Consider the following 22522-nt stretch of genomic DNA (forward strand, 5'->3'; position numbering starts at 1 on the left):
GTGGGCAGGAGTTGTAAAGCCTTTGAACATAGTCCCAATTCAAAGATCTGGGGTGCAAAAAAAAGGAACCACCATCAACAAGTCTTACGTGCTGCTTGGTTTTGGGATGACATCAACATCATTGGTGTAGATCGCAGACCAGTGCCTTTCGTGCCTTTTAAACGGGAGACTGAAAGAATAGGACTGACCATAAACTCTTTCAAAACTAAGTACCTAATGGCTGGCAGAGGGGTTTACCCATAAATCTAACTTTCCAAGAAGAAATTTCTATGGTTTGCGTGACCAGCTATATAATGTAGCTGCCTACATATACGGACAAAACTAGTTCTGTACACATCGTTGATTCGTCCAGTCGCCCTGTGCGGCCATGAAGCATGGACGTTAATAAGCCCGCAGTCCACTGTTTGTCATAATGACAAATATTTGTCAAGTTGATCCGGACATCTAGCAAACCGATTAGAAATCGATAGTTTTCACTGCTAGAAAGTGTGTGTAAAAAGGCAGTGGTATCAATATCCTACAAATCTAACTCACTGAGACCGAGAACTCGCACCACTGAAGCAGACATAGGCAGGCTGATAAAATACGGTAGATTACAGTGGGCTAAACATGTAGTGCGTATGCCGGAAGAGAGACCAGCAAAAGTCAAGTTTAGCAGAGAACCTGCAAGAGGACGTCGGTTTCGGGGTAAACGCCAAAATGTGATGTCAAAATGCGTCGACGTTTCGTTGTCGTTTTGGTGGAATTGATTAATTTTGGCGCTTAAGGTGGTTATACAACAAAGCCACAAATCGGCCATCTTGGAAACTACGTGCTTTTTCTAGTGATTTTTCAAGAGCACGAATTGAAAGAACCACAACGCCCATGGCGATAAAACATCCGTAGATCGTTTGCTAACTAATGCTAAACAATCGACTTTAATTTCAGCATTGTACAAAAATTATTACGCTATATTTGAACTTTTGATAACAGGAGTAGAAAACCGTGTGGTGAATTCGAAATTCACCACACGGCTTGATTGTATTCATTTTCATTTCATTTATTTAGTTAACATCTAAACAGATAACACTGAATCAACAATTTGACGCCACAATGCACGGTTCGAGGCCGCATCTCTCCATCCTCGGATACGCCCCACGCTCGCCAAGTCGTTCTGCACCTGGTCTGCCCATCTCGCTCGCTGCGCTCCACGCCGTCTCGTACCTGTCGGATCGGAAGCGAACACCATCTTTGCAGGGTTGCTGTCCGGCATTCTTGCAACATGTCCTGCCCATCGTACCCTTCCGGCTTTAGCTACCTTCTGGATACTGGGTTCGCCGTAGAGTTGGGCGAGCTCATGGTTCATTCTTCGCCGCCACACACCGTCTTCTTGCACACCGCCAAAGATGGTCCTAAGCACCCGTCTCTCGAATACTCCGAGTGCTTGCAAGTCCTCCTCGAGCATTGTCCATGTTTCATGTCCGTAGAGGACTACCTGTCTTATTAACGTCTTGTACATGACACATTTGGTGCGGTGGCGAATCTTTTTCGACCGCAGTTTCTTCTGGAGCCCGTAGTAGGCCCGACTTCCACAGATGATGCGCCTTCGTATTTCACGACTAACGTTGTTGTCAGCCGTTAGCAAGGATCCGAGGTAGACGAATTCCTCGACCACCTCGAAGGTATCCCCGTCTATCGTAACACTGCTTCCCAGGCGGGCCCTGTCGCGCTCGGTTCCGCCCACAAGCATGTACTTTGTCTTTGACGCATTCACCACCAGTCCAACTTTTGTTGCTTCACGTTTCAGGCGGGTGTACAGTTCTGCCACCTTTGCAAATGTTCGGCCGACAATGTCCATGTCATCCGCGAAGCAAATAAATTGACTGGATCTGTTGAAAATCGTACCCCGGCTGTTACACCCGGCTCTCCGCATGACACCTTCTAGCGCAATATTGAACAACAGGCACGAAAGTCCATCACCTTGTCTTAGTCCCCGGCGCGATTCGAACGAACTGGAGTGTTCGCCCGAAATCTTCACACAGTTTTGCACACCATCCACCGTTGCTTTGATCAGTCTGGTAAGCTTCCCAGGGAAGCTGTTCTCGTCCAGAGATGTCCATCTCCTCAGTGTGGTGAAAAGAAATTTTAATACACTCACACGCACCGTTGCATTTGAACGGGAGCACGCCTCTTACGTTTGAATTCACCACAGCTTTGGAGAAGTGTGTGATAAAAGAAGATCGAACAAAATGAACCGAGCGCACAATCAACAGCAGAACAGTGCAGTGTGGAAAAAGGGCCATAAAACGCACTGCAGTGAGCGCTGATAAATACGCAGCCGCGCGCACGGCCGTGTATACGCGCCGGTGGCATTTCTGTGTGAATATTACTGCTGAGCTAATAGAATTAACCGAGCAGTTCGTAGCGAATTTTTTAGGAAATAATATTGAATGTTCTTAAGTCTTTTGTTTTTCAGCTTAATCCATTTGCATGTAAAGCATTATGATTGCCCTAATGAATTTTATTTTCTCACACGGCACTTTTTCGGTCATACGAAAAATCTAATTTTCTGAAAATTTACAAATTCTATAACTGCCGTATAATGCAAGGCAAGTGGGTTGGACAAGACGCTTGAATTGAACTCGAATTAAACGTCTAAACACCTCCATTCAACTCACTTGAACGAAAAGCATCGCGGAGCACCGTGGAATAAAAACCGAGTTTAAACAAATGTATTCATGATCCCTTTCGATGCAGGGTACTACAGAGAGCATGCACGCTATGTTGACTGGACAATTAGTGGACATCAAAACTTAGAGGAGTGTACTAAAGCACAAAGGCCTGCCGAGAATATTAATCATTTTCCCATATACATATTAAGAATTTGGAAATTACAATGAATAGTAAAATTTACGTAAATTTCACTAGTATCACCAACCACATAGAAAATTAATCTATTTTACGATTCTTGCGACTGACATACTGCAACTCCATACTCGATTTTTCCAGTTTTCAGGCCACGCACAACATTTTTGTTGAATCCCAACCATCTGAGCAAGGGTCATAGTGCCTCTCGTATCACGACCAAGTTTTCTCGAATTTAGCTAATAAATATGGGGTAAATTGGTTCGGTGTTACATTTTGGGTAAATTATTTTAATATTGGAATACTTCCAAAAAAAAATCATTGTCCGTGTTAAATTATGTATGCAACAAACTTCACTGCAATTGAATAACAATCCTTCTGTAATTTATGATATTGAATTTGGAAACTAAAAACTCGCTTGAGAAATCACATCAAGTCACCCAATAAAAAAGCCAAAAATGGCAATGTAGGGTATCAGCCGGTATTCCCAACATGGTATTGCGCTACATATTTAAGTTCCAATGCAAGTAGCTGTAACATAAATTCTCGAGTGGGCACAACGAAGGAGTACAGAGTACAGAGGAATTTTGGCAAAAAAATGTTGCTATTTTTAGTTTTTCAGCCGGTGCCGGGAATACCACCCGCAACCCCATATTTTTTATCAAATCTCTTCGAAGCCTACGGAAATTCCATATATGTACAGTTGCCTCGAATACCTACAGGGTGGAATTGTGTTTGATAATCACAACATAGGATTCATTACACCTAGTGATATTTTTAAAGGCATTTTTAAGGTAAGGTTCCATTTACGCATTGGGGGCCGTACACAAATTACGTAAGCATTTTTCTGGGTTTTTCAACCCCCTCCCCCCATGTAAGATTTTTCCCATACAAATATTTTTTTATTTACCGTAATCCGGGGGAACATTGATCAGCGGGGTAACATTGATCAGTTGAACCATTTTCAAAAGATGAATAAAGTATTACTTTCTGTTATTACGATTACTTATTATGAGTTAGGTATTTTAATCTTGACTAAATTTGCTACCGAATAATATAATCTCCACTAGAATTTGCATTTAATTTTTGCCATAGTTTGAAAAATAAAATCAACATCATTTTGTTAACTTACAGTAAGCTGCCAAAAAGCACTCAAAACAAGCATAATAACAAAAAATTGAGATCGTACCTACAATTGGGTGATAAGTAATCTTATTTTCTTTGTTTATCCATATTTTTGTTTCAAAATTTTGTTTTTATTGTTGAAAAACCAGATAATTCACCTAGCGGTCATGATGCCTTACTCGAAACAATCAATACGCTTCGCCTCAGTATAAGGATTTCAAAAGTAATTGCCTACCTTAAGGCGTTTTCAAACGCTTGCTTTATAGACGTAACAAAGTGAAATGATTGATGATCAAAGTTACCCCAAATTGGAAATTCGAAAACTAGACAAAACAGATTTTTAAAACAATTTTATAATTATCAAATAATCAAGAACAATAGCCTCAAACGTTCTACACGTAGCAGTACTCGTTTTAAAAATATGAAAAAGCAATCATTTAATTTACGGAGGAAATATTTACAAAACATTGAAAAATTGATCAATGATACCCCGGATTACGGTATATGAAACGTAAGAAAATGGCTAAGTGGTAGCCATATGACCACCAATCCCGACCATTTAAGTACCGACTGCGTTTTTATTCCAAAAACAAATGGGTGAAATTAAATTTAAAGCCCTGATAAATCCACCTAGGGGTAATGGTGTTTTTCTCGTATATTATAATAAAAGTATTTCGGCCATAACTTTTGAACCCATACTCTGTATTTGGATTGAATAAACAGACCTCATTCGATTTTTGCAACACGTTCGGAAAATTTATGTTGCCAAAATCGAATGATTTTTGTTTTCTCATGATACTTCAACATTTCTTCACTTTTTGTGACGCTACACACATTGTGACCCTTCTTAACGCTAATTTAGAAATCTTAACGTTTAAACAAAAAAAATCACGCTTTTTTTCTTAAATTGTTTTTTGTCGGTTTCGGGGTCTAATCAATTTTTTTTACGAAAATTTCGATATTTAGGCGATCATCTTAAAAAAAAACTTAAGTGATTTTTTCGCCTTTTTTTATGTCGGTTTTTGGGTCTGACCAATTTGTTTTAAGAGGGTTACGATATTTACGTGGTTTAAAAGCAATATCAAAAATAAAAAAAAAATTGTCTTGCCAAAATCGAATGGGGTCTGTATTGGTTTTTCGGGGCTTCCTTAGCCGTGCAATGAGATGCACGGGTACAAAGCAAGACCATGCTGAAGGTGGCTGGGTTTGATTTCCGGTCCGGTCTAGGAAATTTTTGGGTATCGGGCATAATAGAATCATCGTGTTAGCCTCATGGAAACGAATGCAAAAATTATAATTTGGTAATCCCAGTGGCAGTAAGGGTTCGTACACTAATTACATAAACATTTTTTCTGGGTTTTTCGAACCCCTCCTCCCTTCATATAAGATTTTTCCCACTTCCCACTTTTTCGTTTATTACGGAGCGTAAGAAAATGACAGACCCCCTCCCCTTTAAGTGCTTATGTAATAAGTGTACGGCCCTAATGCCAATAAGAAGAAGAAGATATTGGCTTTTCGCTACTTCTTGGTATACGAGAAAGCAAAACAGTTGCTCAGTCTAGGCTAGATAAGTTATAATTCGTCATAAATACTATACTTCATGATAGGCCAGAGCTTACTAATTTTCTAGGGTTCAGGGTCTCCAGTAGCATTGCGAGCAAAAGCGTAGGATTGGCAATCCGGAGATGGCGAGTTCGATTCTCGGTCCGGTCTAGGATGTTTTCAGGTTGGAAACATTCTCGATACCCTGGGCATATTGTATCCTTATACTTGCCACACAAGATACATACTCATGCAATTGCGGGCATAGAAAGCTTTCAATTAATAACTGAGGAAATGCTGATAGAATACTAATTTGAAAAGTAGGCCAAGTTCCAGTTGGAATGTAGAGCCATTGAAGAAGAAGAAGGGTCCAGATAATCTCTCAGGTAATAAAAATTACGAACACTTTGAATTTAACCTTCCGGGACTCGCACCGTTGTAAAAATTACAACAGCTTCGGAAAAAGCTCGCTTGTCGTTATCAAGAGAAGCGGGACTGCATGAGTGATCCAAGATCATGCGAGTTCCGGAAGGTTAATAATACTTTTTGTTGACCGCACGAAACAATACACAATTCGAAGAAAAATTAGGTGGTATTAAAAAGTTGTAGGAATTGCTGTAACCCGAGAAATTTTATTGAAGCCGATACTGAATAAAAGGCGTGTGCCTTTGGGAGATGGCGTAAACCATATACATAGCGAAACTTTAATCTAAAGTAGCCTCGAATATAAGAAATATGTATCTGCATAAAAGGAGTGTTTCATTTCTTGTCAATAGGAATGGAGTGAGGGTGAGGGTTAGCCGCGAGCAAAGGCATAGGATTGCCAATCCGGAGATAACGAGCTCGATTCTCGGTCCGGTCTAGGATGTTTTCGGGTGGGAAACATTCGCGACTCCCTGGGCCTAGTGTATGCATTGAACATGCCATAAGAGGATAACCAATAGTAAAGTTAACGTTGTCCACTGTATCCGCATGATGATGGAGAGTGTTCTTATCTTTATAATGCATTGGTTCAATTAACTTGTAATCTCTGATGAATTGAATAATATCTACATTTAATTTTTTGGGGTATCCAGTTAGCTTTGCGAGAAAAGGCGTAGGATTGCCAATCTTGAAATGACAAGGCCGATTCTCGGTCCGGCCTAGGATGTTTTCAGAAGACATGACAACAATATGTCTTTATTAAAGAAACTTGCAGCCCTTAGGCCTTGGCTGACTCGTCACTGGATAGCGTGAAACATTCTCGGCTCCTTGGGCACAGTGTTTCCATTGTACTTGGCACACAATATTCATGCAGTTGGCGGGCAAAGAAAAGCATTTAATTAATAACTGTGGAAATGCTAATAAAACACTAAGTTGAAAAGCATACCAAGTTCTGGTTGAAATGTAGAGCCATTGAAGAAGAATAAGATAAGTAACAGCTACATTCAAGGCCGGATTAAGGGGGGGCCGGGGGGGGGGGGGGGGGGGGGCCCCGGGCCCCCACAAATCTTGTGTACCAAAACCAACCTGTTTTGTACATTTTGAGGCCCCCACAAGCTGTCGGCCCCGGGGCCCCTTCCGGCTAAATCCGGTCCTGGCTACATTTATTTGGTGAAAACGATAGTTTGACTGAATGTATCCATTTTAACATTATTCTTCTATTCATCCAGCGTCTAACCATCTATGGAGTAAAGCTTAAATATTCATTATAATGAAATTAACACTCGAGCACGCGTGATGTTGTATTTTGTGCAACATTTATGAAAAAATCATCGCTCGTGGTACACAGCACGAGCGAGTCTGCATGAGCGTTTCAGATCGAGAACGTCTTAACGGTTAAAATAAATCATTCGATATCCACATATCCACCACATCGCACCAATTTACTGCTGCGATCCTGAAAGAGCGCACACTGGCGTGTACACGGCAGTGAATACGCAGCCGAGCGCGTGCGAGCGTTTTTCTAAGCACAAGTTTGGTACACATGCACTGTAGCATGCAGGCACCTACACTCACCGGCGATCGGTAAACTCACCAGCGAAAGAAAGAGTGGATCGCATGAAGTGTGGTGAGTATTGTTTGTAGGCTCAATTTTTTGCATTTCTCATGCGCTACAGTGCAAACACTGTGGTGAAATGCCATCTCTGTTCTCGTCCATAATTTTCCATAGCTCTACGCGGTCTATACTGTCGTATGCCGCCTTGAAATCAACGAACAGATGGTGCGTTGGGACCTGGTATTCACGGCATTTTTGAAGGATTTGCCGTACAGTAAAGATCTGGTCCGTTGTCGAGCGGCCGTCAACGAAGCCGGCTTGATAACTTCCCACGAACTCGTTCACTAATGGTGACAGACGACGGAAGATGATCTGGGATATCACTTTGTAGGCGGCATTAAGGATGGTGATCGCTCGAAAGTTCTCACACTCCAGTTTGTCGCCTTTCTTGTAGATGGGGCATATAACCCCTTCCTTCCACTCCTCCGGTAGCTGTTCGGTTTCCCAGATTCTGACTATCAGTATGTGCAGGCAAGTGGCCAGCTTTTCCGGGCCCATCTTGATGAGCTCAGCTCCGATACCATCCTTACCAGCTGCTTTATTGGTCTTTAGCTGTTGAATGGCATCCTTAACTTCTCTCAAGGTGGGGGCTGGTTGGCTTCCATCGTCCGCTGAACTGACGTAGTCATCTCCTCCGCTGCCTTGACTTTCACTGCCTGTACTCTCAGCGCCATTCAGATGTTCCTCGTAGTGCTGCTTCCACCTTTCGATCACCACACGTTCGTCCGTCAAGATGCTCCCATCCTTATCCCGGCACATTTCGGCTCGCGGCACGAAGCCTTTGCGGGATGCGTTGAGCTTCTGATAGAACTTGCGTGTATCTTGAGAATGGCACAGCTGTTCCATCTCCTCGCACTCCGCTTCTTCCAGGCGGCGTTTCTTCTCCTGAAAAAGGCGAGTCTGCTGTCTCCGCTTCCGTCTATAACGTTCCACGTTCTGCCGGGTACCTTGCTGCAGCGCGACCGCCCGCGCTGCGTCCTTCTCCTCCAGAATCTGTTTGCACTCTTCGTCGAACCAATCGTTCCGTCGACTTCGACCCATATACCCGACGTTGTTCTCCGCTGCGTCGTTAATGGCTGCTTTAACTGTACTCCAGCAGTCCTCAAGAGGGGCCCCATCGAGCTCACCCTCTTCCGGCAACGCTGCCTCGAGATGCTGCGCGTATGCAGTGGCGACATCAGGTTGCTTCAGTCGCTCTAGGTCGTACCGCGGCGGTCGTCGGTACCGAACATTGTTGATGACGGATAGTTTTGGGCGCAGTTTAACCATCACCAGATAGTGGTCCGAGTCGATGTTAGCGCCATGATATGTCCTGACGTCGATAATGTCGGAGAAGTGCCGTCCATCAATTAGAACGTGGTCGATTTGTGATTCTGTCTGCAGTGGTGATCTCCAGGTGTACCGATACGGGAGGCTGTGTTGGAAGTAGGTGCTGCGAATGGCCATATTCTTGGAGGCGGCGAAATCAATTAGTCGTAGGCCGTTTTCGTTCGTCAGCCGGTGAGCGCCGAACTTTCCAATAGTCGGTCTAAACTCCTCCTCTTGGCCAACCTGAGCGTTCAAATCTCCTATGATGATTTTGACGTCGTGGCTTGGGCAGCTGTCGTACTCACGTTCCAGCTGCGCGTAGAATGCGTCCTTATCATCATCAGTGCTTCCGGAGTGTGGGCTATGGACGTTGATTATGCTGAAGTTGAAGAACCGACCTTTGATCCCCAACCTGCACATTCTTTCATTGATCGGCCACCACCCGATCACGCGCCTTTGCATATCGCCCATTACTATGAAAGCTGTTCCCAGCTCGTGTGTGTTGCCGCAGCTCTGGTAGATGGTATGATTACCTCTAAACGTTCGCACCATTGATCCCTTCCAACAAACCTCCTGCAGCGCTACGATGCCGAATCCACGGTCCTTGAGCACATCGGCGAGTATGCGTGTGCTCCCGATGAAGTTGAGAGATTTGCAGTTCCACGAACCGAGTTTCCAATCGCTAGTCCCTTTTCGTCGCAGTGGTCTTCACCGATGGTTCCGGTCCGTACTCTCTTGTTGATTGTTCGTTGCTTGAGTTTTTTTTTTGGCTGGCTTGCAGGGCCTGACACCAAATCCCCTAAATTTCCAGAGGTCCATTCCTTCTTATTTCCGGTGGACCATGGTGCACAGTTTCACTTAGAGTCCCTCGCTGGCACTCGGACGATGATCAGCCGCCCCTAACATGGAGAACAGACGCTGTTGTGAGCCGATCCTGACATGGAGAACAGACGCTCAATAAGATTTGCACCTCCGGAAAGGAGCAAACCCCCTCTTCCCTGTCAGCATACGACCATAGTTCCCACCGGGGTTGGTTACCCGATCTTCCCTAAGGTTGCTCGTATCCCGGCCAGCACCGCGGGGAGGTAGGGATAGGAGTTACTGGGTAAGAGGCTAAGGACCGCGAGATGGGGTCTATTTTATTCCTATAGGTACGCGAAGTACCAATCACATAACATAAGTGGATCTTAGAACAAAATCCCCATCAAAAAGTTGACCCCCTTTCGGTGGGACAAAACTGTTATAACGAGCGTAGAGAACATCGTTCTGTCATTCTAAAGTGTAAACATATACCATATGATCAGATAATTAGAACACTTTGTTTCAAAGAGTACAAAGGTCAGGATAGACAACCGATGTGTGGAGAAGTTCAATTTTAGCATGCATATATTTTAAACATTATCGAGAAATGGGAGATAATATCCGAAAACAAATCTTTTCTGCGCTTCTCACAACAATGGACAAGATATAAAATCAATATCGACATTTTCTTTTTCTAAAACTATTTTCAGGCGATTTTATAACAATATCTTTTTTCTACCGATTACTAGTACAATCGAAAATAAAATGATCCTAGAACCGGTTCAATAAGTTTGTGTATGAATTGAAGAAAATTGAAGTTTTTTCAAAAAGTGTTAATTAAGACGTCGTTTAAAACTGTTCTACATTAGAAAATAATCTGTGAGTATGCAGTTTTCGGTATTTTCTCAAAAGGATGGCGAGGGATACACCAATGTTGATTTACAAGTTGCAAAATGAGTTGCGAAATGAAATGAGAAAAAACAAACAGTTTTTAAAATTAATGTTTTATTATTGACTACCTAGATGTCATTTTTGTTCCGTAAAGACTGCAATGTTGAATATATGTTTATCCTCTAACCTAAATCATCAACCAAGTATACGAAAGCAAACTCCAGGACGGCGTCGCGAGGTTTTTTTTAGTTTGGAATAATAATGAACTTTATTAACGATGTTTCTGACCATTTTGAGAATTGAACAGCTGTTTCAACACTAATTTACTTAATACGCTTTAACTAAGCATTAGGTTAATTTGAATAACTTGGCAAATTGCTTGATAATATTGTGGTAATAACGTTTCCAAATTTGTACCGATAAGGGGAAATATTGATTACATTTATTGTTCAAACAGCAAAACACTGATATTGTGAACCAATATTGTAATACTGTATTCAAAAGTTTGGTGTTACTGTAGCACCGACAAACCGACGGGCCTCTCTGATTCCAAAATTGGCAAAAAAAATTACAATCGTTTTACTCCGAGTGTAGTAACTCGTTCTGTCATTACTGACATTAACGTTCTTTTGATAGAAAAAGTCAAGAAAAAGAAAAAGCAAAATGCGCGCAATCCACCAGCTGGTCGACGTAAACATTATATGCACGTTTCAAACAATCTACACAGCGATGAAGATAAAAATAACCAAGTAATAAAAAATCTTTTTCGATGCTTAAATCGACATTTAAGTCTTTACGATCATTGCACACATTTTTGAAAATCGAATGTTTTTCATTTGGCTAACGAATCCTATAATAAAACTCTTGATTTTTATAATATCGAATATTGATTATTATGTGGAAGCTGATGAAATAAATTAAAGAGTGCATGACCAAATTTGCCCGCACATTTGTGAGAGCTGTTGTGTAAACCATCGCACAGATGGAGCTAGGTTATGAAAGAAGAGTAATTACCAAAAAATTTGAAGAACTTTATATGGGAAGGCACGTCGGTTTGTCGGTGACTGTAGTATGATAAATCGAAGTTTCATGTTCAAAATATTTCATAGTTAATTACAGAGTTTCAAAAGATAAATCGTATAATTATGTTAATAATCAATTTTATAATAATCATATAATTTTATAATGATTGTGACTGACCTTCATGAGTCGATATTGAAAGGAACAGTCGATTCATGGAAATATCGAGATGTGGAATAGAAAATCCTTGGAAAGCTCTTTGGAGGGACCATCACAGTAACCCAGAAAATATTGTTTTCATATGGCATAATTTGCTTCCATGAGCCGACATCGAGTCATAGAACATCGAGATTAGACTGTAATCATTTTTATATTCAATGTACCAATCTTTGTTAACTATTTGAGGCAACGTAGTTCGATTCTTTTATTTGACATTTTTCGCATGGTTATGCGGAAAAAAAGATTTTAGCTCAATAACAGAGAGTTTCTTTACTATGTGCGTCTTCTTCTTCTTCCTCTGTGTCTAGTGGGCTTGCATTGATGGTTACTTCGCTGATTCACAGTGATCGGTTAACGGTGACATCAAGATCTACGAATACAAAACGAGCTGTCTTTCCTCAAGTAAATTTTATTTCCAACTAGTAGACACGGCAGACGTTCTACTGCATTGTTGGCGAAAGTGCGTGTTGTGAACTGCCCATGCGAAATTTTCATACGAATCTCATTATTTTCGCATGTGGATATATCATACAAGCCCGTCGGAAACGACAACGAATCTGCTGAAGGAATGAAGAAAATCCATCCAGCCGTTTTCGAGTTATGCGGATACGATTTAATTTTTATTATTTAGAGATGTTATTTACATCAACATCAGCACTTCAAACCATCAATATGGAAGAATTGGGTTACAAAACTGTAAACTGTCTTTTTTGTGGAATGTCTTTACCTGTCATAAGATGAGTTTAGTACTATTCTCGCTCAACTTTTCAAAAGGTCCTAAGTAACATTTTTTTCATGAATTAATTTGAGTACTGCAATCAAAAGCTTCCATGTTGTTTTGTTGATTGCGCTATTCAAATTAATTCATGAAAAAAATGTTACTTAGGACCTTTTGAAAAGTTAAGCGAGTATTCAATTTTATTCCACCACGAAGTTGTAATCTAAAAACCCACATTAATCCACCTAGCGTTGGTGGTGCCTTTCTCGCATTTAGTTAAGACACCAACCTTATATGGGGTTTATATGGCCCGATGTACCATTTTCTTCATAACTTTTAAACGCAATGACCGATCGTTATAAAATTCAATAGGCTTTGTCCCCTGTTGAATAAAACTTGTTGCGAGAAAATCGGTTAAGCATTACTATACGAAAAGTTGACTAATGTTTTTCATATCTTTTGTGCACACACATACGCACACACATACACACGGGCAGACAGACATGTGCTCAGCTCGTCGAGCTGAGTCGATTGGTATATAATACTATGGGTCTTAGAGGCTTCTATAAAAAGTTCGTTTTCGGAGTGAAATGATAGTCTTTCGGTACAACTGACCAGCTGCCAGGGATTTTCGGTCCCTTGTCCCGATGGCACAGGCCGGCTGATACCCTATTGCCTTTCGCCTTTTTGGGCCTAGAAGTCACCATCTCGTATCGACGCTCTCTGCACCCCGATCCGCTCCGTCCAGACGACGTTTGGCCTTTATGGTCGCACGTCGTTTGGTTTTGATCTGAGCGCCGTTTCGGGTTAGGAGCAGTATTTTCTTCATTGGCCGTCAGGGCGAAATCAATCGCCTCTTAGGCCATGGTCGCTCCTCCAAGGAAGTAGAAGGCATCGGTTTGGGCACCTTTGTCGGCCTTCTCTCTTCCCACCACCCACCTGATAAACGCATCCTGTTCTTGTCTTGCGACTCGAACAGCCTGGCGGAGCATCCGAAAGTTCTGTTTCAGTTCCTTACCGATGTTCTGCCTTGCGTTCGCGAACTCGATGATATCATGATATGCTCGGTGACCACCCGCATCTCGGGTAGTGGTTCCTCGAACGTGCTGATAGTGTGTGGCCCCAAATGGCTGGAGCGAAAAACAATGACCGCCGCTCTTCGTGGGTGCGTGTGCTCGCTACGGAGGGCTGACCAGAAGAGGCCGAGTCATTGCTTGCACTGATCGACACGCTGAGGTGTTAATGTATAATCACTCGCTGATGGTAATATACTCAAACCCCACATTTCCCTTCTTCTCTCATTAAAAAAGGTAAAAAAAAATCCTCTAGCATAGAACGCATTGATTTTTTTAAAGTTACTTGCGCGAGACGAAGATGAACATATTGCTTTTGAGAAACCGATAATTTCCTTTAAAAACTGAACTCCAAAATAAACTTCATTGTGGTTTTCAATCGCAGAACAACGAAATGCAAGTCAATAGGTTGTATCATTTAAATGTAGAACTAAATTGGTGATTGATCTCACAAAAACATTTTGTATTGTAATCTAAATATCTTATACCGTCCATTAAATCCAACTAGGGGAAAGTAGAGCAAGATGGCCATCCTAAGCGGTAACCCTTGTAAAATAGTGACACTCCTTCAAATTCTGCTAATTTGTCCATGAAACACCTTTATGATGACCCGTCTTTGACATAAGTATCAATAAACACTGATTAATAACGTTTCAGTACTTTATAAACTGGTTTTAAAAAAGGTGTTTTTATGATGCCTATATTTACCATATGGGGCAATATGACCACCCCTTCGGGGCAAGAAGAGCATGGACCAAAAACTATATCAAAAGTGTGCTAAACTTATTTAGAATAGGGGACACATTTCTTGCACTTCTATGGATCATGTTCAAATGATGCATCGTTTAAAAATGTCATATTTCATGTTGATTTCTTGAAAACTGGCACTACGACAATACCAGAGTTTGCCTAAAACTAATATTTACTGTTAAAACCATATCCTTTGTTTTAAATCATCTCTGATTCACGCAGAAACTATTTTGATCATTTTTTAAATGCATTTAATGGTTAGGCGACTCTTAATCCTGGAGATGACCTTGTTCCTATACAGTTGGCAATACCGCCCCATGCCGACGTATATCCAAAGATTTATATCCTATCGAACATAATTACTGTGAATCTCCTCAAATTATTATTGTATGTAAGGTATAGTTATATAAAAGCTTCGGTAAATATCAATTTTTTCTGAAAAATGAGTAATTTAGGCTTCAATTGTTAAATTATGTAACTAGAAATTTATAAGAAAATTCGAATTTCAACTAAACCATCTTCAAATCAATATTCCAAGAACAAGTGAGCTTGTGAAAGTGCATTTTTCAGTTGTATAGCCCTTTTACATTATTGTGGACCATCCCTTGTAATAATAATGTGAATATAATGCTAACTTAAGGCATAATTAACGTTGGCTGTCTTGCCTCATATGGCCATCTTACCCCACTTTCCCCTATCAGCTTTATATATAGTAATACCAGCATGCTGTCATTCAACATATCGATGTTGAACTTGCTAACAACCGCTTAGAACATGGGTTCCCAAACGCTACTCCCAGGGAGGTCGTGGGCTGATCTATGATGGGTTGCGAAAGACGAATCTTGATTCATTCTTTTGTCCCTATTTTGTCCCACAAATCTAACACAGCCATTAGATTGGATCTATGTAGTGAATGGAGAACAATAAATTTTGAGATTTTGTCAAATACAATCGAATCCACACAATTCAAATCCAAGCCACATTCCAATCTAAATCCGTTCCAAATCCAAATCCAATCAAGTGAAATTCTAATCCAAATTTAAATCAAATCCAATCCAAATCCAGTCCAAATCCAATTCAAATTCAGTCCAAATCCAATCCAAATCCAGTCCAAATCCAATCCAAATCTAACCAAAATCTAATCCAAATCTAACCAAAATCTAATCCAAATCCAATCCATATCCAATTCGAATCCAATCCAATCAAATCCAACCAAAATCTAATCCAAATCCGTTCGAATTCCAATTCATTTCCAATCCATTCAAAGTAATATAATGATGGGGTATGAAGCAATTCATAATGGTTTGTTCAATCTAACGCAAACTTATTTTTTTATCCAAATTCTAAAAACCAATGTGGGAGGGTCGCAAGAAATATGCGATTCTCCTAGGTGGGTCGCATGTACAAGTAGTTTGGGAATATGTGGCCTAGGATATAATATTTATCTGAAATTTCGTAAAGATATCATACTTAAATGAGATAGCATAAGTATATACCTAAATTTTAGACTTATGTTAACCAGTACTATTAGACAATAACTCCAAACCTATGACTTTGTGAATACTGGTAACATTTTCGGAGCTTCGTGAATGTTGGACATCTCATCCGACGAATAATTCCGCTACGACTACTAAGTCAGTAAATTCCAAAATAAACCACAAGATAATATATTAAGCCTTCTAAACAACTTTGTAGCATACGATAGGTCTCCATATCTCTCAGATTTCGATAGAACTAGCTTAACTGGTAGTATTATGTACACTAAAGTCGCTAAGTTATACATTTCAAACTAAATTTATTTTAACCAAAATAAATGCTTCCGTGACCCACCTTGAGATTTTTTAGATTGTCAACTTTTTTTCTCGGCGGTCTTCCAGACGCGCTTTGTGATTTTTCAAACCACAATCCATTTTCCAGCGGTCTTCTAGACGCGCTTTGTGACTTTCCAAACCACTATCCATTTTCCAGCGGTCTTCCAGACGCGCTTTGTAGCAATAAAAAACCATTGCATTGTGTTTTTTTAATCATCAGATATTTTAACATATTATCAAACTACCAATTGAATTCAACTCACCTTTTGAAATAAGCGTCAGGATCCAACAAATAACCTAGCAGGATCGCCAAAATGTGTGGCCCCAAATGGCTGGAGCGAAATGCAATGACGGCAGCTCTCCGTGGGTGCGTGTGCACGCTACGGAGGTCTGACCAGAAGAGGCCGAGTCATTGCTGGCACTGATTGACACGCTGAGGTGTTAATGTATAATCACTCGCTGATGGTAATATACTCAAACCCCACAGATAGGACTATACTCCGTCACTACTGGGGAGACTCCGGTGCTGCTAGTTGCAGCCTTCGGCACTCACCTCGCCAAACCTCCCTTGGCAAAGGGATATATCACCTGCTTGCCTAGCTCATCGTCAAAAGAATTGTTTTTTACTTCACTCATTGGAATTGGGTCCACCTTGTGGCTGCCATCGAATCCTACTAGAGAATTCACCTTTAATGATGCCATGGTTATCTTTGCATGCCTTACGTCATGCAGGGAGGCCATGCAAGGGTTGACACTTACGTGTTAATAGCCAGATCAGCGGGAAAGGACATCTGAGCCTACTCCCACCCGGAAGGCAAAGCTTGGTGGCAGGATTGGACAGCGTGTTACAAGGCCCGCCACGGTTTCAGGGGACGGAAGACAGCCTAGCCATTAGCCCACCCGCCGTTTCGAGTCAGTATCTCCCAGCTCTACTACGAGAGTAGAATGTCAGACTGCCAGCCCTCGCTTTCACAATATTACGATATCCAAGACAAGGTTCGTTAACACGCGGCCAGAATGCCATTATCTGGATCTCTGTGGTAATGATCCTAATGTGCCAATCCCTGGGCTCCTGTGCGCTTTGAGCGGCACACGGTCGCTTTGACAGCGCCTGCTTGGGGACACGTGCAGATTTTAAAAGCCTTTGGACATAGTTCCAATTCGAAGATCTGGGGTGCAAAAAAAGAACCATCATCAACAAGTCTTACATGCTCCTTGGTTCTGCGAATGACATCAACATCATTGGTGTAGATCGCAGGCCAGTGGAAGAGGCTTTTGTGCTTTTTAAACGGGAGACTGAAAGAATAGGACTGACCATAAACTCTGTCAAAACTAAGTACCTGGTGGCTGGCAGAGAACGGGCAGTCCAAACGGTGTTGGACGTTAGCTGCGAGGTGAAAAGACGTTTAAGGCGGCAGATTACAGTGGGCTGAACATGTAGTGGATATGCCTCCGGAAGAAAGACCAGGAAAAGTCAAGTTCAGCAGAGAACCTCGAAGAGGACGTCGGTTTCGGGGTAAACGCCAAAATGTGATGTCAAAATGCATCGACGTTTCGTTGTCGTTAGAATAGTCAGTTAAAGAATCGATTTCTGAAATTATTCCTTCTATGTAAAATAATTGAACTATTCTCAGCTGAAAGTTTATTCAAAACTTGTAAAATAATTGATTAAAATTTAGTGTAAATTAGATTACTGATTTTCATTGCTCATGACATCCAAATTTCCTCATTCCAGCAACATATGTAACTCGAAACCGCAGTGCCTAGAACTGAGCAAATTGATCAAAGAACGCCTCCCAGAGGCCCGGGTTGCCTGCAAGGTTGGCCGCCGAGGCTCGTTCGAAGTTCAAATCAATGACACCCTGGTTCACTCCAAAATCAACTCTCTAGCTTTCCCGGATTATGAGGCAGTGGTTAGCAATGCGATAGCCGCCCAGGAAGGTCGTTCGCTAACCAAAGTGAAAGAACAACCCATAACGGATTGTGTGCTCCAATAATGTAGTTCGGATCGATTCAAAACTAGGAAATCTCACTGTGTATATAAATAGAGCTTTATTATTCGACCAACCCTTCAACCACGCTGTTACAAAACAGCCATTGTTCATCCGAACTGTCCCTGAGCCTATTCATATGTGACAAGTAGATCCCGAATCGCATTTTACCCTTGAACTCCCGTGCGATCGTCCTTAGCGGTTCGGTTGTCTTCGCCCCACTTGACTGGTCGATGCAAATCATCTGACACCGAGAACACGGTCCATCGACCGTGAACGCCTGCTGCCCCACTCTCACCTCTTTCCAGTCGCACTCTTCCATAGCCTGCGGCGTCTCAATGATCAAATTCCCCCGGAAACGATCTACCAATGAGCCCAGCGTCGGTTCCTCGTACAGGTTGTCCCAGTCCGATACCTTATCGGCCAACCAGCGCACCGATGCTTGATTGATGAGCAAGAATTGCGCCTGGTTGGCAAGAGCGATTTCCTTTTCCGATTGTTGAAAAGTTCGTACCTCCTCGTCCGATTGCTTAAGCAGCCGTAGACCCGAAATCTGCAGTGCTATGCTGATCCACTCAGCAACGGCGTCACCGCAGTCGATCGCCTGGACATTGTCCTGACACACTTTGGTTTGGCAGAGCTTAATTCCCTGGGATTCACCGAATAGGTCCATATCGAGGACAAAGTCAACCATGCCGGGATGTCTGAGGGTCAGCTCGTTGGTTTTCAGGTTGATCCGTGGTCGGATAAGGCACATTTCCGTAAGCTTCTTCTGGGTTAGGGCAACTCCATTTTCGTCTACGATGACAAATTCGCGATCGTGCTTGAGCCCTCGGCGATTGAGTGGCCAGCGTGTCGTTACTTTAAAAGCACCGCATGATTTGATTGGAAAGAGGCAGATCATCTTGAGGCGAGGTTGATCGTGACTTTTGTATTTGGAAACAATCTGCGCTCGCGTTAAGCCATTGGCAAGAGCTTTTCTAATGTAGCACTTTTCGATCATCTCGATCAGGCGATTGACATCTTCTTCGCGGGACATGTAGCCGAACGAGACCCGAACGGATCCGGTGGGGTGACCTTCGATGAGATCGTTTGCGTCGCCGCATATATGTCCGGCGTCGAATTGTTTTAGGACGTCGTCGTCCGATAGCTGAAGATGTCGCTGACATGCACCAGGATTGCAGAAACAACCGGTTCTGAGTACGATATTATGGATACTGGCCATGTAGGAGACTTCCGCGAATCCAACATAGCTGCCGTTTTCATGAAGGATGTTGAAGTTCACGATTCCGCCTTGAAGTCGCTTGTCGCTGAAGTCCGTATCGTGGTAGAGTTTGACAACATCGGTCCCGTTGAAATGTCGGAGAGCTTTTAATCGCTGATAGCAGTATCTTGCTAGATGGAACGTTTGTCGCGATACACGTTCGATCGACCGCAGTCCAGCGGTGAACGGAATCAATCGTTCAAAAGTTTGGAAGCCGTTCAGTAGCGCAATGATGGATGTGAACGCGATTGTTCCATCTTCGAAGCGCTCTACGAGGGAATCTCGTTTAACGTGATAATTTTTTCCCGCCATGGCAATCTTCACAGTTCCGCCTCCGTAGTATTTTTTAAGCAAATGATCCCTGGCAGTATGATGAACAAGTAGAGCCCCCAATCCAGTTGGATATCTGATGAAGTTTTGATAGTTTAAGCTATGTACATAGATTCAGTATTTGTTTAAAGACTTACCCAAAGATTTTGTAGAACGAAAGACATACGTAGTCAGGTTTGTACTTGGACAGATCCAGAAAACAAGTCGACACGAAACTAGCGGCATCCAAACATACCCGGAAACGATCCTTTTCATAGCCTGATATACCGTCCGTCTGAATCTTCCGAATCAACTCCAAGGGGTACTTCCCGCCATTGAAGTTGCATTGTGCTGGAAAGACTAGGAGGGACGACTGCTCACCGCTGGACTGAGTATTCGCGCGAAGCTGTGCCAGAAGTTCTGCTCGCTCGATTGGAAAAATTCTTTCGGTGTTAACGAGCTCTCGCATCCCCAGCACCGAGGTGTGGCTGTCCCTCAAATAGACGAACGATCCCTTGGATTCCGCGAAATCGTAACTCTCAGCAACCAGCTTTAAACTGGCCGTGGTGCCGGCCGTGAAAACAAGACTGTACTCCGACGATCGGGTGTTGAAGTGACGCAGAACCCGATAGCGGACCTGATCCAGTAGGTCCTCCGTTGTGCGGCTCGTGTGCGGGTTGCAGTACAGATTTTGGGTGAGGTTTTCGCAAACGGATCGCACCTGCGATTCCGCATACAGAGTCGTTCCGGCGTGGTCGAGGTAGCATTTTTCTGTTTGCGAATAAAGTAACGAGGATATGTACATAGCGAAAATATAGGCAACATAACTCAGATACGAACTTAAGGCAGCACAGCATTGCGACTATAAAGTAAGGTAAGCCTGAGATGTATATTTCACACTATCCTAAAAGACCTACGTGGATACGATACAGTCTCAAAAAGCTCTTTTTTGTATCCAGAAAAAGTATTCTAATTAATGATTTGATCTTAGCCAACAGTTGATATGCGGCAAATAATAAATTAATTTCATAAAAAATTCCAATCTTTCCTCACATAAAATTTTGTAACTCAAGTTAGTTACATGAAGTATATTTTAGGAACTGGCTAGGCTAGGACTATCTTTCGTAAAATTAAAATAGATTCTACACTATTGGCAGCATGACTCAGCTCTTTTTCAAACTATTTTCACAGATATTTTTCAGTTTTAATAATGCTGTATCATGCTGATATTGTCTATGCAGGAAATATGCCCTTTCTACACGTATATCCATATGGCAGAAAAAAAAACTTTAAAATAACTTACCCCTCAATCTGCTGAATTCCTTTTCAATTTCAACCGCTTCTTCGGTTGTATATTGACTGTTGAAGCTCATCGCAACTTCTACTATTTACAGCAAGGACCTTGGAAGTCAGAAATCATCGAATTAGAGACACCACTTTTCGCAAGCTGATTTCAATCTAATTCAATATCATGAATTCTAACCGAAAGAGCATCTGCTGCACCCTGCTACCTATACCTACTATCTGATAACACAGAACTGAGCGGACAAATAGCGACAAACAGATTGCATGAATATCGTCATCGTCAGAAACGAATACTCATCATAAAATAGGCTGGCAATTATTTCAGCGGCGGCAGAGGAACTTGTTTGTACTCGACTCTAAAGGCTCTTGGTGATCACTGCTGATAGCGCTAGCGCAGTGCATGTATTGCGTGAGCGACGATGGAGAGGAAACTGACTAGCTGTTGATGATGGTGGTCAAGAAAAAATCACATGTTTGCCGAAACGTTTATTATGGCTGCATAAACACATGGTAACAGACACACGTAGAGAGAGAAAACGAATATAAGTGAGTAATGGAGAGACGCCCTTGATGGAAGTTGAAAGTTTCATATGTACAAAACAATAACAAGACGGTCAGCCCAGCGATAAACAGACTCTAACTTGTTGCTACGAACATTTCTATGGAAGAATTGAGCACATTTATGCGTTGTCTGCCTTGCTCTTAAACACACATAATTTAAGATTAATTGATAATTGAGATTTTGATTCTTCTTAAAGTATCGATATTTGACATTAATTTCTTTTTCATAATTTTAAATGACATTATAAATGAGTCATTAGGCTCATTGGCTTTAACTTCTGTCATTTATCCTTTGTTCTCTGCTCTTCGTTCTTCGTTCTTTGATCTTTGTTCTTTGTTTCTTGTTCTTTGTTCTTTGTGTGCTACGTTCTTTGTTCTTTGTATTCTCTGTCCTTTGTACTCTTTGTTCTTTGTATTATTTGTTCTTTGTATTCTTTATTCTTTGTTATTTGCTCTTTGCTCCCAAGGGGTGCGTCAAAGGGCGTAGACGTCGCAACATCCTCCCCCTCGTGTCCTGCTGATATCGATTCGACGGCACCATAACCATTTTCATCCTTCTTACCTTCTACTTCCTCTTGCTCGCGATAGCAAACATCCAAAATTGACCAATTGCAAACCGCTCTTCTCTTCAAAATACCACCCGCTGATTCCACGTCAGCCTGACGCACTGCTCCGTCCTTGCCTGGATATGCTCAGATGACTCGTCCGCGAATCCACTGGTTCCTTATCTTTGCGTCAGCTACCATGACTAATGCACCTTCTGCGATAGGTGGCACAGTAGTACACCCTCAAACCATTTTGTACGTCGGGATATTACAGGCAAATACTCTACAATCTACCGCCTCCCGAATACATCCGGTTTATTTTCGATCAACCTCCAACTGGCCGAGGTTCTGCCAAATCGCACCAAGCGCCAACAAAAATGTTATCATTTTTCTGCCTAACATTTCGT

The 22522-nt window shown here is 42.0% G+C and overlaps 2 protein-coding genes across 4 annotated transcripts in view; one reads left to right on the forward strand and one right to left on the reverse strand.

Moving 5' to 3' along the window:
- Positions 1–18215, forward strand: part of LOC134207824 (migration and invasion enhancer 1-like) — a 41517-nt gene extending 23302 nt beyond the window's left edge. The window contains exon 2 of the mRNA XM_062683766.1: positions 17876–18215. Coding sequence (XP_062539750.1) covers positions 17876–18137 — 262 coding nt within the window. The 3' untranslated portion in view covers positions 18138–18215. The remainder of the gene's footprint in view (positions 1–17875) is intronic.
- LOC134207822 (molybdenum cofactor sulfurase 3-like) lies at positions 18168–21622 on the reverse strand. Of its 3 annotated transcripts, none has more exons than XM_062683764.1 (4): positions 21226–21622; positions 21008–21105; positions 19863–20475; positions 18168–19801 (listed from the first exon to the last, which is right to left on the reverse strand). In XM_062683764.1, exons 2-4 carry the CDS (start codon positions 21075–21077, stop codon positions 18196–18198), a joined length of 2289 nt encoding a protein of 762 aa, XP_062539748.1. In that variant the 5' UTR covers positions 21078–21105; positions 21226–21622; the 3' UTR covers positions 18168–18195. The 3 variants fall into 3 exon arrangements, with proteins under 3 accessions (XP_062539748.1, XP_062539747.1, XP_062539746.1); XM_062683763.1 differs by having other exon boundaries at positions 21188–21622; XM_062683762.1 differs by having other exon boundaries at positions 21008–21622.
- Positions 21623–22522: the final 900 nt, after the last annotated feature.

Source organism: Armigeres subalbatus, chromosome 1 (genome assembly GCF_024139115.2).
Source record: "Armigeres subalbatus isolate Guangzhou_Male chromosome 1, GZ_Asu_2, whole genome shotgun sequence".
NCBI lineage: Eukaryota > Metazoa > Arthropoda > Insecta > Diptera > Culicidae > Armigeres > Armigeres subalbatus.

Bases quoted from the DNA above. Each gene is read 5' to 3' on its own strand.
- LOC134207822 (XM_062683764.1), bottom strand. From the start codon at position 21,077: ATGAGCTTCAACAGTCAATATACAACCGAAGAAGCGGTTGAAATTGAA. The intron at 20,476-21,007 runs GTAAGTTATTTT...ATTCGCAAACAG, and splicing joins GGAATTCAGCAGATTGAGGG to AAAAATGCTACCTCGACCAC. The intron at 19,802-19,862 runs GTAAGTCTTTAA...AAACTTCATCAG, and splicing joins TCGTTCTACAAAATCTTTGG to ATATCCAACTGGATTGGGGG.